The sequence below is a fragment of the Dama dama genome, chromosome 30, assembly GCF_033118175.1.
Source record: "Dama dama isolate Ldn47 chromosome 30, ASM3311817v1, whole genome shotgun sequence".
Taxonomy (NCBI): domain Eukaryota; kingdom Metazoa; phylum Chordata; class Mammalia; order Artiodactyla; family Cervidae; genus Dama; species Dama dama.
In genome coordinates, this window is record NC_083710.1 from 88,005,376 (window position 1) to 88,026,201 (window position 20,826).

Sequence of the window (20,826 nt, forward strand, 5' to 3'; positions counted from 1 at the left end):
CAAGGCCCCTAGGAAACGCCCGACCTGGAGCTGCTGTTGAGAAGGAGGTTTCCCGGGACACTTGAGGGAAAGCTCAGAAGGTAAACCCAGGGCCATCTGTGGCCTCCCAGCCCCAGAGCAGCTGAGTCTGAACTTGGGAAGGAAGGAAGGAAAGAACATTCGAGGTCCCAGCCAAGGACCCCCTCCTTCTCCAACAGCTGGCTCACTAGGGCAGCTGAAGCCTCCTGGTCAGGAACTGATCCCCGAGAGGTCACGGCCAGAAGCCCGTGTGTGAGCTCAGACCCTGGGACAGTCTCCCTGGCCAGAGCCCAGGCCGGCACCCAGGGTCCTCTTGGGGTGGAGCCCAGAGCGCAGCCTGCTCTTCAGGGCCACCGTGAGGGTGCAAGGCTCACGCGCTGTTGATGGAGAAGGTGCAGTCCTCGGCCCTCCTCCAGGACAGGGGTCATGCAAGGCCACAAGCCGGGGATGCTCAGAGCGAGACAGTGCAGGGGCAAAGGGCCATGAGAACTCAGCCACCCTGACCTCAGAGACAGAAGTGACTTCACAGGATGCTTCCCTCCACAGCCTTCATGATGGGCTCCTGGGTCTCCCAGAGCTCTCCCTAGCAGAGACACTTTATGGAAAAATAAATACACCTTCCACCCACTAAATGGGAAACTAATCTACGTCAATGAAAAGTAACCGAATTGAACCCTTTTCTCTTTGGAATGGGCTACAGTTCTCAGATGTTGTAAAGAGTCTGCCTGTGATGCAGGAAACCCGGGTTCAATCCCTGGGTTGGGAAGATCCCCTGGAGAAAGAAATGGCAACCTACTCCAGGAGTCTTGTCTGGGAAATCCCATGGACAGAGGAACCTGGCGGGCTACAGTCCACGGGGTTGCAAAGAGCCGGACACAACTGAGTGACTAACACATCTGAATTATATTTTTGTTAGATAACAAAGCTTTAAAAGCGGAGATGAGCAAACATTTTCTGTTAAGGGCCAGAGAGCAACTCCCGTGGGCTCGTGATGGACAGGATCTCTGCTGAAAATTCTCAACTTGGTCCTTGTAGCCTCTGAGAACATATAAAACAAATAGGCGTAGCTGAGTGCCAATAAAACTTTATTTATAACAATAGGCACGGCTTATCTGGCCCAAGAGTGTAGTCTGCTAACTTCTGCTTGAGACACTTGGGGGGTTTATTTATATGTTTAGATGGAATATCTCCATGACTCTTAGTCCTATGATCTGGACAAAGGCAGAAAATATGTGTAAGTGGACAATTTACGTTTCCTAAAGTGGTTTGAGTACTAAATTTGAAATGAGTGACAGTGTAATTTTTTTTTTTAAAGTGAAGGAGAAGAAAAATCACAGATAAGACGACTCGTGTGTGTGTGGGGGTGGGGGTGGAGGGCAGGTCTTCTTTGTGTCAGTGCCTCCTGGACACTGGCCTGGGGAGTGCAGGTCAGCTGTCTTCCATTCTGCAGAGGCAATGAGGGCCTGTTGCTGCTGCTGTTTTTGTTTAATCTCAAGTCGTGTCCGACTCTTTGTGACCCCTGGACTGTAGCCCACCAGGCTCCTCTGTCCATGGGATTTCCAGGCAAGAATCCTGGAGTGGGCTGCCATTTTCTCCTTCAGGGGATCTTCCCCACCCAGGCAGATTCTTTACCGAGAAGCCCAATGAGGACCTGGGTAAGAATTTTGTCCCGGATGCTGCAAAAGTGTGAGGTCATGCTTCACCCACAGCCCACGTGAGAAACTGCAGGTCCGTGTGACAGACACTAAAGCCCACGGGGGCACAAATGAGGTCTAAACCAAGGCTCTTCTTAAAATAATTTTTAATAAGAAAGTGGCTCACAATGCTGCAAACAATATAAAAACAGCGATTCCTGATTTTATATAAATTAACATTTGTCAAGAATCGTTTCGAGGCATCAAGATACAAGTACCGAATGGCTGGATCAAAGGTAAATCACAGTGAAGAGGAACCTTGGAGGGTCACGCAGGTGCGGAGACCGGGGGACACATGTCAGAGGCCAGGTGTTAGGACAGGGCAGTGAGGGGACGCTGGCTCTGCAGGTGGCTCCTCCGGACGATCCGTCTGCTCTCCACCTCCCGGGGCAGCGATGGACGCGGAGGCCCGGTCACACGGCCCTGGTCTCGGGGACTGGCTGGCGCTTCCTCCCGGCCCCTCCTCCGTGTGCAGTCCTACGGGGTGACCCCCGATCGGCTCCTCAGGCCACCCGGGTGCCCGGGGCCGGGCCGGGGCGCGTCAGGAGCAGCACCCGGATCTGGTCCGTGCAGGCGGCGGGGTGCTGGCGACGTCCACGGTCTGCGGCGGGCCCTGGGCCCTCTGCCGCAGGATCATGGGCACCACCATGTCGAACACCGTTTCAAACAACAGGTCCACGTTCTTGCCGGTCTTGGCGCTCGTCTCGAAGCACATCTGCTCAGCGGCCGGCACGTCCTTCTCATCCAGCATCTTGTACTTGAGGATCTTCTTGTAAAAGGCCACTGCGTCCTCCAGCTGCACCTGCTTGGACAGCCGGGGGGCCGGGCAGCCGCCGCCGCCACCCGCCTGCCCGGGGCCATGTCCTCCTCCCTGGCCGCCCTCCCCGGGCGCCTCCTCACTCAGGTCCACCTTGTTGCCCACGACGGCGAAGAGGCAGTCGGCGCTGGCCGTGTCCGTCAGGCCCAGGAACCGGTCCTCCAGCTCGAGCAGGCTCTGGGCGTGGTTCACGTCGTAGGTGAGGATGACCGCGGCCGCCCCCCGGCAGTACATGGAGCCCAGGCCGTGGAACTGCTCCCGCCCTGCGAGGGGAGAGAAAGCGGCTGGTTATCTCTCCTGCCTGGAGGCGCCCCCTGACCGTGCACGAGGGACCCCCGGGAGGGACCATGGATGGAATTGTGACCCCAAGAGTCGGCGCGGCTGCAGCTGAACCAGATGGAGAACCTGCTGTGCAGAGATGGGGTGACGGCCGGTCCCCACGCCAGCAGTTCCCGCACAGTCGTGTCCACCCACGGCAGTGAGCCCGCAAAACGAGGCGGACACCCGTGCCCTGCTCTCCTCCTCATGGGCGGCGGGGGCTCCTATGCCTGCATCTTACTCCTGGGTGCTTAGAGGAAACGCTCCCACCAGGGTCTGGCTTCTGGATGACGCAGTCGGGACCCCCTCCAGGCAGGGCCTTCAGCCTCCCTGGCCCGCCCGCCTACCCACGCCCCCAGAGGGCTTACTCAGCCCCCAGAGCCCCAGGCCCTGCCCCGCCTCTGCGACCACCGCCCCAGGCTGCGGGCCTCCCGGAGGAGGAGCTCAGAACGCACACACTAAGGAAACACACTCTCCTGTAGGGAAAAGAGGGCAACTCGGGTTTCGAGCCAAGCCGGGTGCTGCCATGCACACCACACGCAACGCAGGCAGGGATGTCTCCCCACCGCAGGCAGGCCCACCCCGAAGCCTGCGCCCCCGCTACCCAGAGCGAGAGGGAGCGGGGGAGTAGGTCCCGGGTCCCTCACACCTCCTGTCTACCCCCTCCCCTGCCCACGGGCACCCATCAGGGCTGCAGGAGCCCCAGGGGGCAGCCCCCAAGGGGGACGGAGGTTCAAGGAGGACCGGACGCCAGGACACAGTGCCGGACCCCAGGAGCCCAGAGAGCCTCACCCAGCCCGAGGCTCTCTTTGCCTTTTCAGTTTTCAGGGTGTTTTCTGAGCTGGGCAGTCACAGCCAGAACACAGCATGGCTCTCCCGTGGGCAGACCTCCTCTCTGGTCCTCTGGGGGAGGGTGGGCACCCCCGAGGGTTTCTGCTGTGACTTTCCAGGGGGTCCCCGGCCCCCCTTCAGGTCCCCCTGAACCCCGGCGCATTCAGCACAACCCTGAGTGGAGGCCTCGGTTACGTGGCTGATAGACACCCGTCTGCACAACGACACTCAGGGCAATTAAGCTCACTGCACATGTGAAGCCACAAAAATCCCTCCAGTTTGTTTAGAAAAAGGAAAAGCAGGGTGCTTTCTTATGTAAGATTTCTTGGTTTTGTACCAGCTTGGTCTGATGTGCTGGGTGGTGGAGCCTCGTTCATGTCAGAGGCTAAGATGACACCCTCCCCCCATCTCAACTCCCACCTTTACTGAACTGCAGACTCCGGGGGAGGGGGTGATGGGGAAAGCGAGGGGGTGAGGACAGATGAAGGGAGGGGAGGGGAGGGGGGAGGAGGCAGGGGGACGGGGGAGACCCGAAACCCTGATGCGTCAAAGTCCCGAAGAACTGAAATTCCATCCCACTTGACTCCCTTCATTCCCCCATGTCAGATCGCCAGAAGCGCTGGGTGCGAGAGGCCCAGACCTCAGACGGCGGCAAGACACTGCCCCTCACACCGGGGACCCCAGCGTCCAGGTGGGACCGCATTCGTCCCCGGGTTTTCCCAAACGCCCCCTGGTTCCCCTTCTTCCTCGTTCAGGACGGGCAGATGGCTCAGAGTGCATGAAGGGCAGCCCCTAAATGCAGGAGGGGCCCCTTCCGGAAGGCCTCTCAGGCCCCCCTGCACGGGCGGAGAGAGACCCGCCACCCACCCCCAGGCCTGCGTGCGGAGCAGGACGAGCAAGCCAGACTCCGCACACCAGGCCTGTTCCTGTAGCGCCGACCCTCGGCTGAGTCACGCTGGCTCAGCACCTTCCGTAAGACAAGGCTGCCTGCCGCCTGGAATACACTGGAATGTGCATTCTCCCGGCTCTGGCCTTCGAAGGTATAACTCATTTCCATTCATCTTGAGATAAAAGGTTGCAGAACAGAAAAATAATGATTGTCTTGTCAGAGGCGGCACCGGACCTGCAGACAACGGCCAGAACCAGGGGCCCCAGCACGGAGAAGCTGGCATCAACCAGCCCGGCCCCTGCCCTTCTAGAAGAAACTGGATTGCAACTCGGGGAAGGTGGGTCTTGGGGACGACAGTCGACCACATTCTCGGTCTGCTGGCTGTCCGAGCAGAGTGGCTACTCCTGGCCCCAACAACCCATCCCTCGATTTACTGGCCTGTCACGCGGCAAGCAGCCCAAGGGTGGACTCCGTAACAGGGAGACCTCTCTGGGCGTTTCCCGCCTCCCACGGAGGAGCCCAGGAGAGGCCCCTGGACCGCTTGCCCACACTGCCTGGTGTCTGCGGGGCGCGCCATCCTTCAGAACATCCTGACACGCCTGCCCCGAGCTGGACTCTGACCTCCGCAAGAACGGGGCCCGAGTCTGCCTTCATTCCTCGCTGGGGTGTGCGGGGTGCGGCAGCACCAACGCCGCCTGGCCCTGCCCATCCCGCCCCGGCCCCCGCAGGTCTCAGGTGGATATGAACCTCTCAGGTCAAAGTTCAGTTGTAGCACCCAGGCCGGCAGGGAACCAGAGGCCCCCAGGCAGTCCCTCCTCCCGGAGCCTCCGGGCTCTGTCCCCCCACCCCCCGAAGCACCCCAGCCTCTCTGTGCCTGCCGGACCTTCCCCCCCATTTCCTCCTGGAAGGACAGGGTGTGTGGAAGAGGTAGATGGCAGGCAAAGCTCCGGGAAAGGCGGGTCAGGGTGGGATCGTCCGCCCTCACACTGGACGCGGATGAGAAGACGCCCCGTCAGCGTCGGCAGAGAATGGACGTCCCCCTGTTCCCACCTTGTGCCTACACAGCTCAGCCGTCTGCGTGCACGGCTGTCCCATCTGTCCCCGTCTGTCCCCAGGTGACACCAGCGCTTCAGCCCTGGCATCCTGCACCTGACCCCCTGCCCCTCAACCCACCCAGGGCTCCCCCATCGGGCGGAGCACCGAGCCCCCAGCCCGTCCCGCCAGCAGCCCCTGGCCAGGCTGTCACGGTCCCGGTTTCTAGTCCAGGGTCCAGAGGCCCCCCCGACCACAGTGGGGCAGAGCGCAGGAGTCCGTGGCCTTGAACTGGGAGAGGGGGCGTATCTGTTCCCAGCATCCTCTAAGCGAGAGCTGGCATTCCCTCCGCTCCAAGGACTGCAGGCAAGCAGAAGCGACAGCCGGAAGCAACCCCTGTGCTTCACCGCCGACAGCAGTCACAGCGGCTTCCAAGCCTCACTACAGCCGTGTGCGTTTACCGTCAGCTCAACATCTCAACGGCCATTAACCTGCCAGTAAGGAAACCTGGTATTCTGGCCAAACTTGGCACTTTACTGCACGTGTTTAAATACAGTACTCAGAGAAAGGGTCGTGGGCACGTGCCACTCGGACACAAGGGAAACCTTGGCACAAAGGAAATGAAGAACATTTGGTTCGGGGTCTTTGGAGCATGGGTTGAAGGCATGACACCCCCACGCGTGTGTTCATGTAAAACACAGTGGCCTTTGCCAACAAATCAGCCTTCAGTCAAATGGCCAAGAAACGCAAATGAGTTCCACGCAGTCATTCTGAGATGGTCACATCCTGTCACAGATGGCAGCCCGGCCTCCTCGGGGGACAGTCTCCTGCCCAAGTGGCCAGCCCTGGAGAGAACAGCCCGCAGAGAAGGGCACCAGGTTCGGGAGAAGGGTCTCAGGGGCTGCATCTGATCAGTCCCCTCCCTCGCTCAGAGGGACCCCAAGCCAGGGACCCGCTTCTCCAACAAAACCCCAAGCATTCCCCAAGCGATCTGACAGGGACGCGAGCTGGAGAGGGGGAAACCCGAGCAGGTCTGGCAGGAGGTGGAGGCACGCGTCCCGTGAGCCCCCAGGATGCTGAAGATGAAGCGAGTCCACAGCTGCCAGACTCCCGCCGCTGGAAGGGCAGCCCACTACCCTGGGTGCTCCCCACATCCCCTCCTTCTGCACCGACAGCAGGTTGGCCCTCTGCCTAACAACTTCATTGCAAATTTCAGGTCAAATTGCCCTCTATGCCTCCAGGCAGACACGAAACAGCATCCCGCTCCTGTTGTGAACCCCTATGGGAGATGACGACCGAGGCATCTCCCCAAACCAGCAGCAGGAGGCTTTAGTCAGAAAGAAAAGAAAAGAAATGCTGCCCCACCGTTGCCACTGGGCGGGGACCTTTCGTCTCACACACGCTAACCTCAGACGGTGAGTGGCAGCTAAGAGCACTGTCAGCTCCCACCCGCTAGATTTCACAAGAGGGTGGCGGGCGGGCACGCCAGTTTCCACATCTGTTACATGGTCTTCTCTGAGGACAACAAGGAGACTGTTAATGCCCAAGGCCTAAAATAGCTTTCCTTTCCAATAAAACTGTCTCGCTTGCCCTTTAAAAAAATCAAAAAAGTAAATAATAATAATACCAAAAGAGAAAGCAAAATAACTAGCTGAGTAAGACCTAAAGCATCCCAAATGCCAGCCTGGAAAGAGGTGGACGCAGCTGCTGATCAAACCCTGGATCTGCCATCTACCCGTCAACCAACGCAAGTGAGCTGAACGCCGTGACCCCAGCTAAAGAATTTACGATGGTGCAGTTTTCAGGTTTGAAATTCTCAAATCTTGCTCTGGATCTAATCCAGAGCCTTTAGCCCACTTTCCAATGAGCGTAGTGTCCATACTAAGACCAGCCAGTCCAACAGGGAACAGAGGCTCTGAACTTGGTCCGAACTGCCTCCAAGCGGGAGCCTGGCATTCCTGGAATCATGGAGGCAGTGAGGACCATGAGGGGAGGTGGCGAGATGTGGCTCTCTGCAGTCAGCTCTGGGCATATCTGAACCCGAGGCTCTGGAGCAAGTTTCCCGGGAGTTTGTGAGTGTGTGCTGAGCCGGAAGTCAGGCCCCGCATCTGGCCTGCTGTAATGTCAGCTCCTGGACCCCTCGGAACGATGACTTCCCTGTCTGTGTGATGGGCTTGAACTGGGATGCTTACAGGGTCCTCCCCGAACGCTCAGATTCTGAGAAGGCATCTCTCTCTCTCCTTCTTTCCCCAAGCCAGGTCCCTGAGCCCTGGCTCCAGAGCAGAAGCTCCAGGCATTCCAGCACTTTCCTCTTTTTCATGGTCCATTTCCGGGGATGTCAGGGCACCGGGCTCACCCTGCACCAGCCCTGAAGGCGCAATGAGAAAAGTCACCAGCTGCTTCACGTTTAACCCACGCAGCAGAGGCTCAGGCTGCCAAGCTTGGCGAACCCACGTGGCCCTGCCGGGCGGTCTCCCTTGGAGCTGGAGACAGGGGCGGGAGGAGAGGCCCAGCGCCTTCACCTCTTAGGCTGGGGGCGGTCCGCAGGGCTGCAGAAGGGCCGAAGGAGGGGCAGCCCAGAGCTCTGCGCGGTCTGTGACGCTGCTGACCAGTCTCCTGCGTCCTCCGTATTCATACCAGGCGTGCTCTCAGGAGGACGACCTTCTCCCCCTTTCCCGGGGCGCTTGGTCCTGTGACTCCCACCCACTGTGTCATGAGAGCTGAAAACCAGTCCCAGGCAGGAGGACAGAGGTCAGCGGCCACAGCCGCCCCGCCCTGCCACTGGACGGTGCAGGTCTGCGCCCAGCTTCCTTCTCTTTGATGCTGCAGGTGATGGCACCTCCAGCCAGGTGATGACCAGCACTTCAGCCGAGGGGCATGTCCTTTGGGCTACACAGTTTTAAATAACCAGAAACCATGTCGCAACACTGGCTGCACATTTTAATCATGGGGGGGGGGGCAGCTTTTAAAAAATACTGATGTTCTGACTGCCCCCACCCGGGAGCACAGGAGCCAGGATCTGGGGCGCGGGTATCCTGCGCCTTTGAAAGCTCGCCTGGTGGACGTGCTGTGCCCCCGGAAGTGAGCTGAAGGGGGGAGAAGAGGCAGTCGCTCGGGGTAAATGACCCTTATTCCCGGCCAGCTGAAGAGTAAGGTCCATCGGGAAATGTAAGGGCAGACACTGAAGGACAGAGGAACTCTGAAAACACCCACAGAAACACGGATGTGGCAACATGAAGATAAAAACAGAACCAGAGCCGGGGGCACAGACACACACCAGGGCCGTCTCTGAGACGACCCAGCACAGCCCGCAGAAGCTCAGACCAGAGCGAGCCGTGACGCGCTTCCCTTTTGAGACGAGTGTAAAATGTGAGATAAAACCCTTCTCCAAAGTTTCCAAGTTCCCCCGCATCACTGTAAACAAACCACCTGAAGGACGACTTTAGTTTTGCCGTGCACAGCGCGGTGAGTTTTGACGACGGATTACCATCACAGGCGAGATCCAGAACGTTGCCCCTGCGTGTCTGTGTCCACACTGACAGCAAGCCTGGTGCGAGACCAGCCAGAGGAAACGGCTGCCCCCAGGAGTGGCCACAAAGAACGGATGCCTTAAGCTCCGTCGTGCAGGGTCAGTGCGCCTTCCCAGGGTGACAAAGGCGGTCAGCTCTGTGTGGGCCCAGCGCTGGGCACGCTGCCTCCACCTGCGTGTGCAAAGCCGCTTCATCGGAAAGTCCACCCTCTGCCCAGAGGCTCCAGTGCAGGAGCCTGAGTGTCCGCCACTGAGCTGCCGGGTGTGATGCTTAATCTTACGAGCTGACATGGCCCGGGCGTGGTGCCCGGTTGTGTGGTCTGATCTGCATCTGGGTGTCGCCAGGTGGGTGTTTTTGAATGTGATCAATGTCGGCAATCAACTGACTTAGTAAAGCTGATCACCCCCATGATGTGGAAGGGCCTTGTCCCATCAGTTGAAGGGCTTTAAGAGCAAAGACTGAGATTTCCTGGAGAAAAAGGAAGTCCGCCCCCAGACGACAAGCTGAGCTCTAAGACATTGTGCCTGAGTTTCCAACCTTGGTGCCCAAAAGCTGCTTCCAGGTTTTGGACTCGAGATGCAACAACAAGTCTCCCCGCAGGTCTCCGGCCTGCCAGCCCACCCTGCGCAGTTCAGACCCGCCAATCACACAGTCCCGGGGCCAATTACTCTCCCCCTCCCAATCTAAATCCATCCCTGCCTCTCTGTCTGTCTGGCTCTCTCAGGAGGATGTGTACACACGCATCCTCCTGGTTCCGAGTCTCGGGTGAAGCCTCACTGACACACTTGCTTCTCTGCCAGGTGTCCCCGTGGGAACGCAGCCGCTCCGCTCGTAAGGCCAGGCCCCGCAGCGGGCAGGACGGTCTCAGCAGCCCATCTGCCCTTCCTCTCTGGTGCCCTCCCCGAGCGGAGACCACCCCGCCGGCCCCTCCCGCGTGGGTCGGCTCCCCGCTGCACTCCCGCACCCAGCACCAGCACCGTGGCAGCCAGAGGTCAAGCCTCGCAGCCAAACCGGCCGCTGGGCCCAGGGGAAGGGGACGCGGCTGAGAGACTCTTCAGTGACCGCAAGGATCACTCAGACGCGAACTGCCTTAGGCTCCCGCTCCATCCCCCTCACTGGTCTGGCTGCTTCTCCTCCTAAGTCAGGTCAGCAGAGGGAGGAGTCTCCCGCCCCACCTGGCCCGGGGCAGCCCCGGTATCAGGAAGGAGTAGCGCCCACAGACCTGCCGCGTCTTCTCCAGCCGGGCATCAACGGCCAAACGACCGGCACGGGAAGGACGGGGTCTCCACGTGGGAAGGACGGGGTCTCCACGTGGGAAGGGGCCTGCATTCACTGGGTGTGGGGCAGGCCCAGCGCAGGGAGGCAAGGAATGAAACCGGGGGTTCATGTTGCTCTTTTCTCGGGTTTCAAGTTATTGCCTCCCTTTTGATCTCTTATTCTTTTGTCCTATAAAAGAGACAGTTTCGAAAGTCACCTCTCCGTCGGCAGGGGGTTGAGTGGCAGGCCCTAAAGATGGCAGCCCTCATCCCCAGATCCTGCGAAGGGAACCTCATCTGGACGCCGCAGGTGTGATCAGGTTGAGATGCATTCGTTAGGCTGGAACCTAATCCAGTGTGAACGGTGTTCCGGTAAGAGGAGGAAGTGAGTACCTGCTCCAGGATGCTTGCCTGGAGAATCCTACACGGAGGGCAGCCTGGTGGGCTACAGCCCACGGGGTCGGAGAGAGTTGCACACGACTGAGCAACACACACACACACACACACACACACACACACACGAAGAGGAGACACACAGACACACTCAGATGGATGATGATGCAAAGACGATGCGTCCACCAGCCGGGAACACCACCACCCATCTGAAGCTGGGGGTGGGGGGAGCCTTCAGAGAGAGCACGGCCCTGCCCACGCCCTGATTTCAGACTTCCAGCCTCCAGACCCACGAGACGATGCTTTTCTGTTGCTTTAAGCCACCAGCGTGCGGAGTTTCATCACGACAGTCCCAGGAAACTCTCACTCCACAAAGGTATGACTCAGGCTTCAGGCTGATGGCCTCCCCATTCACAGATGCCAATAGTCACGAACAAGGACAGCGTCCGCGTGGCGGCCACGGGAACCTTCTGTCCCACCCCCACCACTTCCTCTCCTATCATGAGCTAGGCGCTCGTGAACTTCAGTGAACCCCCGGAGGAGAAGTTGGCAAGGATGTCGAGATAACAGGAACTCAAACCTCAGGGAAGATGAAGAGTCACGTGCCGCCTTCTGAGCCCGAGTCAGCAACTCTGCCTGCTTCCTGAAAACAGGCCCTAATTAGCGCACAGAGGTCAGTCACAGCGACAGAAATGCCCAAAGCCGCTTCACCAATTCCAGCCTGACCCCGGGCTGCTCAAACGAATGACCTTTACCCTCTAGGCTGCCTTGCACAAGAAGAAACCACCACCCACGTCTGGCCCACTGTCCTTTTTGAGAAATTCCAAAAGGAAGAGGTGAGGAAGATGGCAAAGAGAACTAACAAACCATCCAGACGGGCAGCAGCGCGTGGGCTGTGTCTCACGAGGGGAGGCTGTCACAGAAGAGCAGGTGAGCTCCAGGGTGACCAGTGTCCCCGCGAGCAAGGGGTCACCTCGTCCAGCAAGCAGAGCAGAACCAGGAGCGAGTCTGGCTCTCAAGCTAGCGCGCTGCGTGTGGATAACTTTCCCAGAGCTCACACATCTGCAGTGTTCACCGCACCCACGCTCGTCACTGAACCCCTCCCATCCCCCAGGGTGACTGCGGCCTCCCCCCCCCCACCTCCAGGCCTGATGGAAGCGCTGACAGAGGAGACAAGGGCCAGGGGCACGCAGGCAGAGGCGGTCCTGAACCCCAGGCACCAGATCTCGGGGCCAGGGGCCAGATTCTGAGCGCAAGGCTGAACTGCCAGATCAAGTCCTTCTCCAAGCTGGGTCAGTGGGACGAGACTGGGCTTGCCTGCTCCCTGGAAGGAGCCCTATGACCAACCTAGACAGTGTGTTAAAACGCAGAGACATCACTTTGCTGACAAAGCTCTGTCTAATCAAAGCTATGGATTTTCCAGTGGTCATGTATGGATGTGAGAGTTGGACTGTGAAGAAAGCTGAGCTCTGAAGAATTGCTGCTTTTGAACTGTGCTGTTGGAGAAGACTCCTGAGAGTCCCTTGGACTGCAAGGAGATCCAACCAGTCCAGCCTAAAGGAGATCAGTCCTGCGTGTTCATTGGAAGGACTGATGCTGAAGCTGAAACTCCAATACTTTGGGCTTCCTGATGCGAAGAGCTGACTCATTGGAAAAGACGCTGATGCTGGGAGGGATTGAAGGCAGGAGAAGGGGACGACAGAGGATGAGATGGTTGAGTCATGTCCGACTCAATGGACATGAGTTTGAGCAACCTCTGGGAGACAGTGGAGGATAGAGGAGCCTGGTGTGCTGCAGTCCACGGGGTCACAAAGACTCGGACACAGCTGAGCGGCTGAAGAACAACCATCTCAAAGTCCAGAAGAGGTAACCACAGGATGCGCTCTGCTACCGCTCTGCTATCAGAAACTGAGAAAGCCTAAAGCAAGATAAGCACGCACAGTGTGGAGTCCTCAAAGTGCAAACAGCCCCCTCAGGGTGTGGACGCCCTGAAGCGATTGTGCTCTGAAGGCTCCAGGGGATTTCAGCCTGGCCTCACCACCCGGGTGGGGTGGTCCAGGGACCAGGCATCTCCCTGGCTGAGCCCCGGTCACTAGCTGGAGGTGAAAGTAGAGCAGCTGAAGAGGAAAACAACAGAATCCCACCCCGCAATGTCAGGGAGGGTATCTCTCCTGCCAGAAGGAAGAACTAAAACCTCAGCCCCGATTAACTAAGGACCCCAGCCAAGGCGGTGCCTAGGTAGCGTTCTAAAGATAAACTGTTTTCAATCCTATGATCCAGCTGAGCTTGCTGGCATTTACAGGTCCTTGTTTTTAATCGTCTGTGACCATCAAAAGGCATCCCAAACAGAGCCGTGCTTCACAACACAGAAGAGGTGAGTCTTCCAGGAGTCTGGGAGGCCCCGCAGGCTGACACCAGTAACAGAATGAAAACCAGTTTTGTGGGACTTCCCTCCCGGATCGGTCGGCAACTACTTAACCACAGTCATCCTAACCCATGCCGTAAGATGAGGTTTTTTTTCCTTCTATAAATAAAGGAACCCAAACCCCAAATGATTTCCAACTCAAGAAATGCCAACACATGGGAGAGAGGAAAACGTATTTATTTCCACATTTCAATACATACACAATGACATGTACCCAAGTCAGCATCTGTGTCATTTCTGTTGTTTCTGTTTGGCCATTTGAAGCCTGAACAAAAAGCAAGAATACATATGATGTACAAACCACCCAAACAATTACCTGCTCATAAGTTAATCCCTCACCTACGATTCACTGATGGGGCTTTATGAAATAATTCTCAAGGTCAAATAATTAAAACTGGAATCCTCAAATTACTTCATTCTTTTCAGACATAGACTTACTAAAAATAATTCAACAATAAGACTGAACAATTCAAATAAAGGGACATTGCTTAGCAGTCTAGTATTAACAAAAATGGCAAATCCAAAGAAAATACACTTATATAACAGATTTAACTTTAAGAAACAAAAACTCTCACAGACAAGGATATTAAATCCCAACCTCTTTTACCTTCAACAGATACTCTGTTGTCCTGGGAGAATTAATTTTTAAAATGAGATTATCAAAGAAAAAGTCAATTATTTGTGAAATCCTCTACTTATTAGCAGGAAACTAAAAGCATTTCAGATTTTTTGAAGCAAGTTTTAACTTGCTTCAAAGACAAGATTGAACTGCAAATACCACGTTAAGAAAGCTCTTTAACTCTATGAAACGTTTTCTCAAAATATTAAGTTATCTAAAATGGCTTCTGATTTGGGGTACCCACTCAATAGACACCCTAGGTATTTCTAAAAGAATTTGCTTTTTGTCTTCCTCTCCATAATATAAAGTCTTCTAAGAAATACACAGCACACAACAAATGTTTTCCTGAAACAATCACCTCCCTTACCTAAGGTTTCCCTTTCCAAGGTTTCAGATGACACTTGGTCAACCACGGCCCAGAAATATTAAATAGAAAATTTCAGAAATAAACAATTTGCAACTTTTGAATTGTGTGCTGTTTTATTTATTACAGGGTATTGTTATAACTATGGTATTTTATTATTAGTTATTGTTGTTAATCTCTTACGGTTCCTAATTTATAAATTAAACTTCATCAAACGTATGGATGGTGTAGGAAAAACAACTTATACAGAGAGTCTGGTACCACTTGCAGTTTCAGGCATCCACTGAGGGTCTTGGAACACATCTCCCGACGATAAGGGGGGAGCACGGTAATTCTAACCCAAGGGTTAGATTCTGAACAATCCGAAGGAAACAAAGGATTTTACACGTTTACCAAGTCTAGTTATCTCCTGCTCGACAGACTGGGTGTGTCCTAATACAATTCCCTAGGAAGTACATTGTCCACAGACAGATTGTAAAATCAGAAATGCCTCCTGGGGGTGACCAGGCACCTGGATACAACTGCAGCAATTAACAGGACAAAACCTCTTTCAAATCAATCATTCCAACGCATTTTGTTTAAACTTTTTTTAAATGTCATTGACAAAAAAGTATTTTGCTTGAACTTAGACTGTCATAGTTAAATATAACAAAATTATGCTATACATAAAAGTAAAAATTTTAAATAACTCCCTCAAAGAGTCAAATTCACAGAGATAAAAAGCAAAAAAGCAGTCACTGGGGGGTGGAGGGCAGGGGGTCAGGTTTGTGTTTAACGGGGACTGAGCTTCAGTTGGAAGATGAGAAAGTTCTGGAGATAGTAGTGCTGACTGTCACACAATAACGATAATGAGCTTAATGCCACCAGGCTATACACAAGAATGAGTGAAATGCTAGATTTTACATGTATTTCATCACAAAAAATTCCACGTGGTTAAAAACTGGCAGACAGATGACAGATAAGGAAGATGACGGATAGGTGATGCTAGGTAGAAAGATGATAAATAGATGATAGAACTGCATGTGCAGTGACCTGACCCTTGCCCTGGACGCCCACAACTCATCTGCCCAAGGCTGAGCAAGCCCAGGCTCCTGACCTGGACCCTGACTCGCGGGTGACCTGCTGAGATGCAGATTCTGGCCTGGAAGGTCTGCGCGGCCGCACCCCAACCCCCGGGCTCCCTTGAGGGGCGGGGTGACTATAAACCACGGAGCTCACCCCCCCCCGGCCTCTGGGCCCGGGCACACCGGCAGGTCTCACTCGAGCTGCCAGGCTGTCCATCAGACTGGGAACTAGTAACGTTCGGAACAAACTCTTACACTGCTGCAGAAAAGGTGCCGACCCAGGAAACAACAGGTCAGCAGGCTCTGAAGAGCGGGAGCGCGGTGTCCTCACTCCGCCCGGGCTGTGTGGGACGAGCCCAGCGCCACGCCGCGCGAGGCCGCCCTGAAACAGGAGCCCGCCGAAGAGCTGCAGTCTCAGTTAGAAACAGCCTCCGTTCACGCTGACCTGCCCGTTCTCAGCACCAGCGGCCAGTCAGACAGGAAGAACCACCCCTCAGTCCCTGGTTCCTGGAGTCACGGAGTCTCGTTCCTCTCACCCAGCCGGCCGGCGCTCCTCGGAAGGCTCAGAGCCAGCCCTGGCCGAGGGGTCGCTGCGGGCGCCGGGCGGAGTGGCAAGCTAGACGTGTGCACACATACGGCACATGCATGCACATGCAGACACACATCGTATACCTGCCTGCACACACATGCACACACACCCGTTTACCTGCCTGCACACGTGTGCATGTGTACAACATGCATGCACACACACACATGTATGCCTACCCACACATTCATACACATACATGCACAGGCACGTGTGTACAACATATATGCACACATGTACATGTCTACCTCCATGCACCCACACACACGTTTACCTACCTGCACACTCATACACACACGCACTTGTACAACACATGTGCATACACATGTACACGTATACCTGCATGCACATGCAGGCACCTCACCCCCACACACAGTTAGTGGCACAGCTCTACAGATCTCAAAGCAGAGGCCAGAGCACACAGCTGCTCAAGAACGCCCGGGAAGCAAGCGGCCAGTAACCGCGACAGGGGAGTGAACACCTGCTAGGTGAGGAAATGCCCGACGACAAGAGTGCTAACGTGGGGAAGGGGACACTGAATTCTGTTAGAACAGGAATGAGACTTGGTCAAGCATTTTTCAAACAATTCCACCCAACTCCTGTTAAAAGACCATTTTCGAGAAAGGGCAAAATCACGACTCTCCAACAGACACAAAATAAAGATATGTTCAAGGCCTCCGTTATCTCACTTACTGAGGGAGCCAGACCAGTGACCTAAGCAGCTCAAGGGTCAAGAGGGCACAGGCGATCGGGGGCCCAGACGCGGGGACCCCGGGGGCGGGGGGTGGCGAACAGGAACACGCAGGGAACAGCAGGGACGGTCAAGTCTTGTGCAGACACAGACAAACTGCTTCTCCACATGGAATAGTGATTACCGCATCCCCCCAAATCTACCTCAAGTCCCCAGTGATGTCCCCAGTCACCCACACCTTTTCTTTAGGGCACCAATCACACAGGCTGGGTCTGTCGCCAGCAACTTGACCCAAGTTCACTCCAGGACGAGAGGCCACCTGCCTTCTTCACTGTGGTCCCCCAGGCTCAGCACTGTGTCCAGTTCGCAGGAGGTGCTCGAAAAGAGTGTGGACCGAACCGGTGAGAGGCGGGTCCAGACTGTGCTCACCCCGTGCCCATCAGACCTGAAGCCAGGAGGGGCCAGGAGAGGCCAGATGGGGCCAGGAGGGACCAGATGGGGCCAGGAGGGACCAGGAGGGACCAGACAGGGCCAGGAGGGGCCAGACAGGGCCAGGAGGGGCCAGGAGGGACCAGACGGGGCCAGGAGCGACCAGACGGGGCCAGGAGGGGCCAGGAGCGACCAGACGGGGCCAGGAGGGGCCAGGAGGGACCAGACGGGTCCAGGAGGGGCCAGGAGGGACCAGACAGGGCCAGGAGGGGCCAGGAGGGACCAGACAGGGCCAGGAGGGACCTGAGGCCACTCTGCTGAGACGGTGGCTTAGGTGCCACCCAGGGCTCCTTGGAGCTGGACGAGCCCAGAAGCTGAGGGTCAGCCAAGGAGGAAGATGAAATGCCCACCCCCAGAGAGACAGCAAAGGCAGGTAAGAAGGGGCACAGTGAGGGGGTCAGATATTCTGAGGAGACAGTGACTCGCGGCCTCCAATGGGGCAGGACGCACCCTCGGAGCCTAAGGCCCAGCCTTCTGCAGCACCCGGGCTCCTCAGAAACCCGCTCCGCCACCAACGAGGCTGCGGGGCTGGCCAGCCACAGAGCATCCCCGCACCCCGCCCTCCCGGTCTTCAGGGACCGCACCTGAGATCGGGGAAGGGCAGACTCGGCCCCACCATCCGTCCCCAGGGCAGGTGGAGATAGCCGGACAGCTGCCCCGTCTGTGTGAGCTCATCTCAGACCACAGGGCTGGCTTGCTGACCGAGCGCATAAACGCTGACCACTTTGCCCAACTCAGACCCCCACCAGTGAAGCCCACCTCGCTGCCTCCCGGTCTGATGAGGGGCCCCAGAGTTACAACACACACGGCACACACAGGGTTGAGGCCAGCCCTGGCGTTCAGTGCTTCTGAAGCAGCAGCTACCATCTGGCTAAAATCGGTGCTGGAGACGCATCTTGGGGACGTTGTAGAGACCGTGGCTCATTTTGTGCAAGATCCCTGAAGGGCCGTGTGTTTATCCATCTCTGCCGACGGAGTTACCATCTCACCATGCAATTTATTCTCCACACCTGAACATTCACTTTCAAATCCAGGTCAGCACCTCAGCTGTGACTCAGAACAAAAGAGCTTCTCGAGGAGATGCAAACGATCACCCTCTCCCCACTGGTGACGCTAGTTTGTTCTCTGTGAGCCTGCTTCTTTTTTTGTTATATTCACTAGTCTGTTATAGTTTTAGATTCCACATGTAAGTGATATCATACAGTATTTGTCTTTCTCTGACATTTCACTTAGCACAATACCTTCCAAATCCATTGCCGCTGCTGCTGCTGCTAAATCACTTCAGTCGTGTCCGACTCTGTGCGACCCCATAGACGGCAGCCCACCAGGCTCCCCCGTCCCTGGGATTCTCCAAGCAAGAACACTGGAGTGGGTTGCCATTTCCCTCTCCAGTGTATGAAAGTGAAAAGTGAAAGTGAAGTCGCTCAGTCGTGTCCTACTCAGCAACCCCATGGACTGTAGCCCACCAGGCTCCTCTGTCCTTGGGGTTTATTGATGTTGTTGCAAATGGCATTATTTCATTCTTCTCTATGGCTGCGCAGGATCCCATGGTGTGTGTAAACACCGCATCTTCTTTATCCACTCATCCGTCATCTGTTGACGGACACTCAGGCTACTTCCACGTCTTTGCTATCGTACTATAAGTAGTGCTGTGAACGCTGGGGTACATGCATCTTTTCCAATTAGGGTTCTGAACACTGCATTCTTTGAGCCAATAAATACTGCTTTAAAAGTTTTCAATTCAAGGCAGAATAAGAGATTAGATACCACCACAATTTTAATCTGGAGTATTATTTGATGGACTAGTTCAGCATCACACAAAACCACCTTCAAGAGCTAGATTTCATTACTATCTAATCTTAGTCTTTTAAGAAAATGCTGTATCTGGAAATTCTTGTGGCTGAGGACTTTTGATAAGATTCTGGCAATTTAACCTTCAGTCACTGTGTGTTTGGCCACAACGTGTAATGAGGGCACCTCTGATTTTTAGAGATGGAGGAAAACACGAACTTACAGCACTCCCCCGTGTTCTCACGTCCCAGGAACAAATCCACCTGCTTGAATGAGGAAAGCAAGGCCATAAGGGAGACTCGGAACCCAGGAGTCTTCGAAGACACACCCAGCCCAGCCACTCCTGGGGAAGTTCTTCATAGCGGCCTGGAAACAGGCTTCTTCCAAGTTCTTCCAAGGCCCCTGGTGAAGTCTCACAATGTGGATGACAGGCAGCTACTGCAGCTCTTACCAGAAGACAAACACAGCTCCCGCTGAGTCGGGGGACGGAGGAAACCTGGGGCCCTCAGGTCGGGGGGGACCAGGGAGGCCTCGGCCCCGGGAGGCCGCCCACCCTGCCCACCCCTGCCCGCGGCCTTCACCCTCCCGATGGCCACCCCCCGCAGAAACACTAGTTTTACAGACAGACGTGGGAGCATCTCAGAAAGAAAGGCTCTTTTGTTCCTCCAGCCAGAAAAACCCACAGAACGTATTCTTCTCAACCAACGCCCTGGCAGACGGCGGGCTCTGGGTCCCCTCGCGCAGCCCGCCCCTCCCCTGGACACAGCGCGGACACCCCCACCCTGCAGGCCTGGCTCAGCCGGCTCCCCGCAGCCAGGCCTCTGCTCCAAGACACAGGGCCTCAGACGCCTGGGTGCGGGCATGCGTGGAAACACAAGTGGCCCTTCAACAACGGGAACTGAACACGTATCTGGAACCGAAGGGAAAAAGCGAGGTCCCAGCCCCTCACCCTCTTTCCAAAAGTAGGTGAGAAATCATAAACTGGAAATCGAAACTTCTAATGCAGGCCACAGCAATCGAAAGTCGTAAATGGAGGACTTCCCCGGTGGGTCAGCGTTCAAGAATCCACCCGCCGATTCAGGGGACATCAGTTTGATCCCTGGGTCAGGAGGAACCCCCCCGCCCCGGCCTTGGGGCAGCCAAGCCTGAGCACCTGCGCTATTGAGCCCACGTGCTGCAAGTACCGCAGACTGAGCACCGAGGGCCGGGGCTCTGCAACGCGAACAGCGCACCTGGAGAGTGGCCCCCACGCAGCCAGGGAAGAGCCCGCACGGCAGTGAGGACCCAGCACAGCCACAGTGAGTCAGTAACTGTTTTCTTAAAGCTGTAAATGTAGACGCCAATCAGCGGTCATCTAGTGGCCAGGGACGGGCCCAGCCCACGTGCAGGAGGCCGTCCGGGCGAGGGGCGCAGGGCTGGGTCCCTTCCCGTCGGCCGCCCGCTGTGCTGTTCCAGCTGGCCTGCTCTGTCTGGGGGCTGCCCGGGCGTGAGGCAGCCAGGCGGCACCTCACCCGGGTCTCCGTGGGCAGCGTCCCCCGGGCAGCAGGTGGGGGGAGCGCTCTGCACGTGGAGGGTGTCCGCGTGGTGCCCGGACAGGTGCAAAGGAGCCCACTACACGTGATGAGACGCCGACCTCAAATCCGGGCCCCCAGCGCCCCACGCCATATGGCCCTGAGCCTCCTGCTCTGGAAGAAGCGGTGGTGAGATGCCAGCCCCACAACGCCGCTGCGGGAAATGAAAAGAGGCCCCAGCAGCACTCTGCGTGGTGCCTGGCACACGAGAAGCCAAGGGCACCCCTGCAACTCACACTGGTGGGGGGCCAGGGAGGACGGGGCCGCGAGCCAGCAACCCGGACGCCCGGAGAAAACACTTCCCAAGCCAGCTCTCCTTGGGACACCATCCTGATTTCTGAGCGGACAGCAGCGGGGGAGGAGGTCAGAGCACAGACGCCCCTAAAGATGAAGGAAGCATCCATGACGGAGGGAACAGCAGCGTGAAATAAGGTGTTAACAGTGCAGA

At 56.3% G+C, this 20,826-nt stretch overlaps 1 protein-coding gene across 2 annotated transcripts in view; it reads right to left on the reverse strand.

The window, feature by feature from the left end:
- Positions 1 to 1,802: 1,802 nt before the first annotated feature.
- RAB20 (RAB20, member RAS oncogene family) overlaps positions 1,803 to 20,826 on the reverse strand; it is a 30,039-nt gene continuing 11,015 nt past the window's right edge. Inside the window, exons 1-2 of one of the 2 annotated variants that reach the window (XM_061133209.1) lie at positions 5,006 to 5,175; positions 1,803 to 2,792 (exon numbers count right to left, since the gene is read on the reverse strand). In XM_061133209.1, the coding sequence (XP_060989192.1) occupies positions 2,254 to 2,792; positions 5,006 to 5,144 (678 nt within the window). In that variant the 5' untranslated portion in view covers positions 5,145 to 5,175 and the 3' untranslated portion in view covers positions 1,803 to 2,253. Of the gene's footprint in view, positions 2,793 to 5,005; positions 5,176 to 20,826 lie in introns of those variants that run through there. The other variant, XM_061133208.1, reaches the window with a different exon arrangement.